The 10584-nt window shown below is 35.9% G+C and overlaps 1 protein-coding gene across 1 annotated transcript; it reads left to right on the top strand.

Moving 5' to 3' along the window:
- The first annotated feature begins 1890 nt into the window (after positions 1-1890).
- Positions 1891-9223, top strand: LOC117413035 (T-box brain protein 1). Its single transcript, XM_034021742.3, has 6 exons — positions 1891-2765; positions 3436-3590; positions 3887-4008; positions 4331-4489; positions 5447-5508; positions 7003-9223. The coding sequence occupies exons 1-6, from the start codon at positions 2074-2076 to the stop codon at positions 7841-7843; spliced, it is 2031 nt and encodes a 676-aa protein (XP_033877633.1). The 5' UTR covers positions 1891-2073; the 3' UTR covers positions 7844-9223.
- The last annotated feature ends 1361 nt before the right edge of the window (positions 9224-10584 follow it).

The following is a 10584-nucleotide window of genomic DNA, read 5'->3' as shown; positions in this document are numbered from 1 at the left end:
AACACTATCATTCTTTTGTTACAGTTATTCACAATTGTGAAGGTGGAAAGCCTTGCTAACATTCACCCCCAGGCAACTAATTAGTTGCTGGTTTATGAGCAATGTAAGGTAGTGTGTACTTCAGTGTTTACTTTCTATATTATCCACAGCTGTTTATTTATTTATTTATTTATTTATTTATTTTTAATTAGGAAAGAATGGTATCTTGGAAATTAACCTGTGCCCACCTTTCTCAAGACGGTAATCTATAATCTGTATTTAATATACATTATATATATAGATCTATTATATGTTTCTGTTGGGGGTTGGATGGGGCAGATTATAGTCTGTCTGTAACGATGGACATCCAAAAGCATTATTTGTGTCGCATTTAGCTGTGCTGTATATTGCTTGGTCGAGTAAAGAGAAGTCAAGTTATTGGTATTGTAAATTAAAACGCAGATCTCAACACGTTGGCCAGATTCAATGTCCGGGGTTCAGTTACACGCCGGCTTGGATGGACCGCTATTTGTTCGTTCAGGTTTTTGGCGACAGCAGCTGTCGCAGTCCTCCACATCAAGAAGTCTCTCACACAGAAAAATAATTGGTCCGTTCATGCTGAGCAGAGGGACTTGGCCGGGGAATTATTGTGTGTGTGTATATATATATATATATATATATATATATATATATATATATATATATATATATATATATAATTACATTTAGTATTATGACCACAATACTATTGGCTACACCTTCACGCAAAGCCAATTAATTAATACATAAACTGGAGAGCAGGTGTCTATTCTTACATTTAGTAGATTTGTTACAAACGTATAGGCATATATGTGTATATATATATATATATATATATATATATATATATATAATCAACATTTATTAAAATATATGTGATTATACTTGACTTTTTTCTGTTTTCTACAGACGAGTTTACTGCCTGCGATTGCATTGCCCTTGTAAACAAGACATGTTAACGTTGATAAACTGTTACTTTTAGTTATGACGGGACGATGCACTGTAAGCCAAAAGATCTTGAACGCTTTTTATTTGGTTTCTGCATTGCTATTAGGAGACTTCTGAATTTGGAATCATACCTGTCACTAAAGTATTAACATAAAATATTTATTTTTCACGGGACCAGTAAACATTGCTTCAAAAGTAGGCCTACTGAATTACTTCACGCTATATCACAAACATTTTAAAGCCTGAAGTGCCCTGACTGTCATTTTCTGTATTTTTAAATAATACATTCTCATGTCAGCAGTAAACATAATTTTCTGTTCGGGCTGTAATATAAAATGTATGTGATTTTCCTTTTCTACCAGTTTATATAACTAGTAATACCTACACACAATAAATAATAAAATAATATTGATTCATTGGGGAAATGTAACGCATTTGGGTATCGCCAACCTGAGGCGAAAAGCCCCGTTTTACTATAATCATTTATTTATTTATGTATTTATTAGCAGAAGCCCTAATCCACGGCGACGTAGCCTACCATTGCTACAAAACATCACAGTACAAAGTATCACATTGTTAAGTATCACATTTCAGGATATCACATTACAGATAAGAGCAGTTCCAAATCAGTAGCAAAAGATCAAATTCAATTAAGAACAAATTGTTTCAACGTTTCGATATATTTATGCAAAATGCATTAAGAACTGCCTTTGCATAGGTCGACCCCTTTTTCCTGCAATCAGTGTCCAAAATATGATCCTCGATAACCACATCTATCTTCGAGATCATCTCCTACTATTTGCTATCATTGCAATTAGGACCCAGATGATTGTCCTAATTAATGTCTGTCTAATTAAATTACCGTCAGGAGCTAACCAATAGCAAACGCCGTTTCATTAGCTCTGCAAGAAGAAAGATCAAAAGCGAACCCCCTTTTGATTGCAGCGTGGTGTCAATTGGCTAATTTGCTCTAACAAAAAAAAAAAAAAACACACCCTAGATCATGCCACGGGAAGGCGTTTGCTTTCAAACTAGATTTTTGGGTCGTTAAGTTAAGCGAGGAAAGGTTTCACCAAGGTTCTGAGGCGCCTTTTGTATTTTAGAACTATGCAACTGGAACATTGCCTCTCTCCCTCTATCATGCTCTCTAAGAAATTTCTGAATGTGAGCAGTAGTTACCCAAACTCGGGCGGATCTGAGCTTGCTTTACAGGATCATCCTATTATCTCCACCACTGACAACCTGGAGAGAGGTTCACCTATGAAAAAAAATTCCAGGGGGATGACGAATCAATCAGAGGCAGACAATTTTCCTCACTCCAAGGACGCACCGGGGGACGTCCAGAGAAGCAAACTATCTCCTGTTCTGGATGGGGTCTCTGAAATCCGTCACAATTTCGATGGATCTGCTGCAGAAAGGTATTTTCTGTCTCAATCCAGCCAAGCCCAGCCAGCCTCCGCTGCTCCCAGTGCTATGTTTCCTTATCCGAGCCAACATGGACCAACTCACCCAGCCTTTTCTATCGGAAGCCCGAGCAGGTACATGGCTCATCATCCAGTGATTACCAATGGAGCGTACAACACCCTTCTCTCCAACACCTCTCCACAAGGCTACCCAACTGCAGGGTACCCGTACGCTCAGCAGTATGGGCATTCCTACCAAGGAGGACCTTTCTACCAATTCTCTTCTGCACAGCCGGGGTTGGTCCCTGGCAAGGCTCAGGTCTATTTGTGCAACAGGGCGCTTTGGCTTAAGTTTCATAGGCACCAAACAGAAATGATCATCACCAAACAAGGAAGGTGGGTAAAGTTAAGTTTTCTTCCTTTGTATTATGACAATGGAAATAGACACTACAAAACCAGCATACGATAGTGAAAACTTTTCACTCACTTCTAACGGCAAAAGTTAACTTCAGCTGGAGGGTAATCCGTTATTCGGGGGGGGGGGGGGGATGCAACTCACGATAGAACACCCTTATCACCGGTTTAAAGTTGGACTGTTTGAAATTAAATATGTTAATACCTGTGCCATTGTATGTAGGAATAAGTGCCTTTTCGACAATCGTCCTGACAATACAAACCGTACAAGTGATTGTAAAACTACTGTCGTTTTTCTACTTGCATAAAATCCTACATTATTATAAATTATTTGTAATAATTATTTTATAATGTATATTTAAGTACAAAACAAATACTATTTAATTGACCACAAACCCACATGAACTCAAATTGAATAACTATTGGCTCTAAAATATTATCTTGGAATTCAATCATATGGCAAATATTTTAGTTACCGTTCAAATATGTATCTTATAATAATTAAGCTATTTTATTCATGTGTCATTCCATTCCAGGCTTGATGAATTCATGACCATGCATAAAGTGTTGACAGAAAATAAAAACATTAATATCTGTTTTTGCAAATAAACAATTCTGTTTTAATAAGGGATTTATTTGTGTTCTGTTTCAGACGGATGTTTCCCTTTTTAAGTTTTAATATATCTGGTCTGGACCCGACGGCGCATTATAATATTTTTGTTGACGTAATTCTGGCCGATCCCAACCACTGGAGATTCCAAGGAGGAAAATGGGTTCCGTGTGGCAAAGCGGACACAAATGTGCAAGGCAAGTTCTCCCAATTAACACTCTCCTAACAGGTTTAGGTGATAATTGTTAATTAAAACACCATTATGGATTCAACATGGGGCATAATGTCTTTTCAATCTACAAGGACGAGGTCAGTTTGAGGGATTTTTGACCACAATAACCATTAAAAATATCTAGCAACAGGAAACCAAGCATTACAAGCGGTGTCACTATTCAGTAAAATGCACAGTGTAGTTAGTTTTGTTAACGTTTTGATAAGTGCGTTATAATTTACTCTGATAACATTATTTTTATTTATTTATTTTTTAAACCAGGAAACCGAGTTTATATGCACCCCGACTCTCCTAATACTGGTGCGCACTGGATGCGCCAGGAAATCTCATTTGGGAAACTAAAACTAACAAACAATAAAGGCGCTTCAAATAACACCGGCCAGGTATGGTACTTCATCACTTTATATTCAGGCAGTGCGGGGATAGCTCGGACGATCTATTATGTGTTCACTCTCAACTTGTCAGTTTAAGTAGAGTATAGTGCTATTATGATTTTAAATTCAGAAATCGTTATACTCAGGAGTCCAAACTGTTAGTATTTGTACTAGAATGACACATTCTGATGAGATGCTACCCGACAGCGTAATAGCTATAAAGAATAGATATTTATTTTTTCTCTCGTGCGAAGGTAAAAATCTAGAGCGAATGCGACAGTGAACAATATTGTCGTTTTTTCACTTTGTCCCTTTGATTTGTGTCTAACAGATGGTGGTTCTGCAGTCGCTTCACAAATATCAGCCCAGGTTACACGTAGTGGAAGTGAACGAGGATGGGAGTGAAGACAGCAGCCAGCCCGGCCGAGTGCAAACCTTCACCTTCCCTGAAACACAGTTTATTGCTGTTACAGCATATCAGAATACAGATGTAAGAATCCAGCATTGCGCACATAAATATGTTTTCGTATAGGAACAGCAAAATGTAAATGGGTAAATGCAGATACTAACAAAATCGGCATTATGTAAACCAGCAAAATGAAGATAATGTTAGGTTTCCGCAGAATGTCTGGCACCATGATTTGTATCCCTGAATTTAAAAAAAAAATAAACATAATAAACATATATGGATTATGCACAGTTAACATTAAAGAAGTCTTGCCATTAGACATAACAATGTGCGTTAATTAAACACGCAATTGTAACCCCTACTCATTCCCAGCTTATTTCTTAACACATATGTAACATTAGCTGCTAATTAAAAAAAAAAAAAAAGTATAAAGAATGTTATAACATAATATGTATCAAAATAGTATAAATAACAGTGCACATATTTATTAAAACGGAGAACTGGAGCGTATTTTAATGTATACAAGAAACAGTATTTTTAACATTTTCTCATAGCTGGTAAAATATAGATCAACTTATACTGTAGCCTTTTTTAAGTAACATAATTAGACTAGCGGATAAAGTAAATCTATATTGGATATTAACATGGCATGTTAAGTGAATTCTGTTTAGACATGATATCATTTGATTTTGGATGCTTATGAATGTCAAAATACAAATTATGTCGACCTACAATATTTTACAATATCCGTGATCTTGTAGTCCACAATTACAGAAATGTAATAAGTTATATAAATCTATACAAAACGACAACAAAAGTTAAATGGACTATTGGTTAATAATTAATATATAAGAAGAGCAATATTACATTTATTTGAAATAGATATATTTAGATATCATTAAAATAAGTTAAAATTAATTGAATCTGATATTGAGTTCTCGTTGGCTAAGGAAAAACAAATGAATATGCTTCGATGTCTTGATATTGAAAAAAATCTGTCTTATGCTTATGAGATTTTATTTATTTATTTTCCCCCAGATCACACAACTGAAAATAGACCACAATCCGTTCGCAAAAGGATTTCGCGACAATTACGATACGTAAGTGTGGTTTACATTTGTATGTAAAATAAAGTTATAATTATAATAAAAGGCTAATATACTTTGTTTATTTTGCATATATTGTATAGATAGACAATAAAAACGTGTTTGCATTCTGTTGCATACGACTTGTTAACAAATGTAATTGTCATCGTCAGTAATCATTTTGAGAGTAGGCTATATTTTGACGAGTGTGTGTAATAAGAATTACATATATTGCTGTTGAATTTTAAATATCTAGATATTTTTAGAAGAACACATTAAGAATAATGTACTAGCAACTCTATCAAATCGAATTCTAAATGGCTTATATTTCATATTTATAGGATTTAGCCAAAATGTGTAACATTCAGATTCAGTAATACAACGCTATGAATGCTCTGGAATATAATACAACGCTATGAATGCTCTGGAATATAATGCTTAGTTATGTCACAATTTAAATGGAAAAAGCTTCAGGCAATGTAGAAAAGACGCTGGTAGCTTGTTGCTGCTTGTGTAAATTTGTAAATTATATATACAATTTTAAATGATCATATTAATACTACTAGGAGATTATTTATTATACATAAATAAATATTATATATAATATTTATTAAATATGACCATTTAAAATTTTATAATCATCGGTATTATTGCTCTCAGCCTGAGATGCAGTGTGCAAGATACCCACATTTAAACTGATCACTGTTGTCGCATACAGTTTCGATTCGGTTCAGGTAACAAAAAGGGCAAGCGTATCGTTATACCACGAGACGATATACCAATTTACGTATATCAAGATACTGGACAAGCAACACTTCAAAATGATTACTTTAACCTATATAATATAATTAATAGATAACAAGTAGTGTTGGCTAACGATTTCAGTTTTTCTTTTAATGAATCCCAATCACATCCCCGCGATAGAATTTACAGTGTTAAACTCTTCCTTATGTATCATTTGTTATATACGGTTTACCTTTTAAACTTAATTCTATGAATTAATAAATATCTGGATGCATATACATGAGTTTTCAAAATGCTTGTTTGAGCTACATTTGTAGCTCACAACCCACGACCCATTTTCTTCTAGACGCTAGATTTCTCTACAGAAAAGATCACAACACGTTCTCGTACTCATTGTTTTCAATGTGTTTTTGCATGATTCCTGTGAAGTGTCTTGACATTGTGCTAATGCAAGTTATCACACACCAGTACAGCCCCTGTCTAATATGAATCTACTCGTGCATATTTAATGTATAGTGTTAGTGGATAGGAGCGTGACTACGACTTTTTTTTTTTTTTTTTTTGGAAAATGCTCAAAATACAAATCAGTTTTAAACCAGATTAATAGATTTATTTACCCACAGGTGCCAGTTGGCTCTTTTTTGGGTGTAATATTATATTTTACATTGCAAAGAAATGGATAAGAGATTCTATATTGAAATAATCAGAAAATGTCATTTTTGTATGTCTGAAAGTGTCAGCTCTGTACTTGTTGTCCCTATGCAGGATTTACACTGGCTGTGATATTGACAGGCTTACGCCATCGCCTGGTGACTCTCCACTCTCTCAGATCGTGCCTGGTGCAAGATATGCCATGCCTGGCTCTTTCCTGCAGGACCAGTTTGTCAGCAGCTATGCCAAATCCCGCTTCCACCCTGGAGCTGGGGCTGGTCCGGGCACGGACCGCAGCGTTCCTCACACCAACGGCTTGTTATCCCCACAGCAAGGAGAGGAGACAGCTGCCTCCACACAGCGTTGGTTTGTCACCCCTGCCAACAACCGCCTCGATTTTACAGCTTCGGCCTACGATGCTGCCGCTGCTGCAGACTTTGCAGGCAATGCAGCCACCCTGCTGTCCTACGCAGCGGCTGGAGTTAAGGCTCTCCCTTTGCAAGCTGCAGGCTGCTCAGGTAGACCCCTGGGATATTACACAGACCCCTCGGGGTGGGGGCCCCGCACTCCACCACAATACTGCAGCAAACCCAGCTCTGTGCTCTCCTGCTGGCCTGCTAACACTGCTAGCAGCAGGACTGCTGCCTCCAGTGTCTACCTAGGAGAGGACGGAGAAGGCCTGACTACAGAGAGATCTCCACTAGGGGGGTCTGAAGAACCGAAACCAAAAGATCTTTCAGAATCCAGTTGGATCGAGACGCCCTCTTCGATCAAATCCATAGATTCCAGCGATTCTGGGATTTTTGAGCAGGCAAAGAGAAGACGGATCTCTCCTTCAGGCACGCCAGTTTCTGAGACGGCCTCTCCGCTGAAAAGCGAAATAATGACACCAAGGGATTGTGAGAAGAACTGTGCAAAGGACATTGGTTACTATAGTTTCTATTCACACAGCTAGGTCTGAAATAATGACCACAGCCAACAGGAAAGATTACATCAGGTCATTCACTCTTATATATATTTCTTTGGTCTCAATTCGGGGTATGCATAGTATAGCTGATGTCAGAGTATTGGTTGAAATCTGATTGTAATCAGGAAATGTTTAATATAAGCGTATTTATTATGTTTCACTATGTTTGCATTGAAAAGATTGAAATGTTTTTAAGAATTATTTGCAAAGCCCAATGTGCTTTTCTTTCCATCCATCTCTTTCCTTTTTTTTTTTTATTATGCACCATTAATATTCATTACCTTGCACACACTTTAAAGAATGTGCCTGAAATCTTGGGATCAAACACATTATTTTATCTCCTCAAGACCTTCCTTGGAGATATTTTGATCTGTTACCCCACACCCACATAAGGGTAACACAGCACAATACTAAATCTTTTTGAATCTGCATTATCGACAACAGACATGAGCTTATTTTCCTCTCTTGTTTCAGGTTGTCATTTCTTGAAGTGCCAAACAATGCAATTCCATAGTACAAAGTATGGTGCCAAAATGTACTGACCTGCAGAGAGATGTGACTTTTCTGATTTTGGACATGCAATCGATGCACTTCAATCTCTGTATTAATTTAAACATATGGAGGAATTTTATTTTATAAATCGTACATGGTAGTTTGTTTTAAATTCTGGGACCTAAAATGCTGATGTGTACCATGGGGGATTTAAAATGAAAACCCTGACGTTCAATTTAATGGGAATAGAAGATACATTTTGTAAATCACTGTAATTAGAGACACATTACTGATGTACAGAGATGTGTAGATGTTTGTGCTTGTGAGTCGGGTGTTATGGTAAATGTGTATAGAGTTGGACTATATTTCTTGTCTTGCATTTTGACATTTCAAAATGTGTATGAAAAAAATGGGGTCTTCTCATTTCTCCTTTCCAATACTGTAAAGTATTTGCATTATTGTAGACTGTGTTGATTTGTCTAGTAAAACAAAGCAAAAGTGAACAAAATACTTTTCTTAGTAGAAAATATAGTCTAGATTTAAGAAATCTAGCTTTATTCTAATTTAAACAGTTTTCATCGTGATTTGATGTTTTCTTTTCTAAATAGTGTTGCAGGTTTGTCTTGGTCTTCAGCTTGCAAGGGGCCAGGAGAAGTGTGTATGTCACAGTTGTTCTTAACTGCTGTACATTTATTTGTCAGTTTTGTAAAATTGTCTTCATAGTTTTATTAATTTGTCAAATATATAAATATGCTGTAAACGTGATTTGCTTTGTTATACCCGTTTGTTTAATCTCAAGGGTATGTGTATTAGTAAACTGCTGTAATGGTGCAAACTTGTACATTTTTACTGAATTAAAAATGCTCAAAACTCTTATGGGAAGATCATTTCATTGTTCCGGGCACAGTTTTCTTGTGTTCCATCTGATTACCTTTGATTTCTACATCGAATCCCCCCCCCGTGGCGGTTCTGATGACCATTACACTCAGTAGGTCGGGTCCCATTTAGATCTGAGATGTAACAACATTGCACTAGAGAGCTTCTGCAGACGCGTGAGATGACTGAATCCAGTGGCCTGTTGATGCACCTGATATTAAACTAAATATAATACAATTATATTTACAGCTGCAAATATAAAACTGGGACATGTTGAGAATTAGCCATTAGCAGTTGTCTGGTGTTTTAAATACAACTCTGAATTAACCAATAAACATTTATTTGTATCGCACAGTCCTTGTATCTCAACTATGGTGTTGATTGAAAAGTATTGCTAGCACGTTTGTGCAATTATCAGGAGCAAGTATATGAATTATAGTGCCCATTGTCTTTCCTCCCCTGAGGAATAGGGAGCTTGGAAGCTAAATTAAGCTGTATCCTAAGCAGACAGTAGTTGGCAGGTAATGCTGTTATTATTATTGCAAAATGTGACTATATCTTAGAACATTTTCGTTACTTGTGTTTTAATGAATAACATTTTGAATTTGTACACATTTTACCATCAGTATGTTTGTGCACTGGTTAAATGGCCAAATTGACCTGATTTTTGTGCTTTGGAATCAGTGCCACCATTACATTTAACCATGGTCCTGATATAATTGAAGTGGCTTTTGGAAACTAGTTACAAATAAAACAACCCTTGTGTTTTATTTGCATTACATACATGTTCGATTATATATATATATATATATATATATATATATATATATATATATATATATATATATATATATATAAAATCATTTGACACTTTTTAAAAGCTGCTATCAGGAGAGTAGCACCATCATTAAAATTGAATCTTAGGGCATCTTATAACATTTTTTTTTATTTTGTATCATAGGATTCAATCTGTATTTTTTAGTGTTGGGAAATACCACAATTTTATGCTACAATGCTAATATCGATTCTAGTATCATAATGCTCAATACTACCATTTGGATTGGGATGGGAGACCATTTGTTGAGTGTGGCTGAGTACAGGACAGTGTCCTTTCCAAGCTCAATCGTGGCCCAGCAGGGGGCTCTGTACTGGCAGTGCGGTCCTGTATATATGGCACTGTGTGTACTCTATTCAGGGATGCCGCCCTAGGCAAACGCAATTTATAAATCTTCATATATATATATATATATATATATATATATATATATATATATATATATATATATATATATATAACGTATAAACAAATGATTGTACACCAGATTATGTTGTTTTGTTGTTTTTTTTTTTTTACATTGTCA

This window comes from Acipenser ruthenus, chromosome 10, assembly GCF_902713425.1.
Source record: "Acipenser ruthenus chromosome 10, fAciRut3.2 maternal haplotype, whole genome shotgun sequence".
Taxonomy (NCBI): domain Eukaryota; kingdom Metazoa; phylum Chordata; class Actinopteri; order Acipenseriformes; family Acipenseridae; genus Acipenser; species Acipenser ruthenus.
Note: the sequence above shows the minus strand (reverse complement) of the source record. Positions and strands in the feature narration are given on the sequence as shown.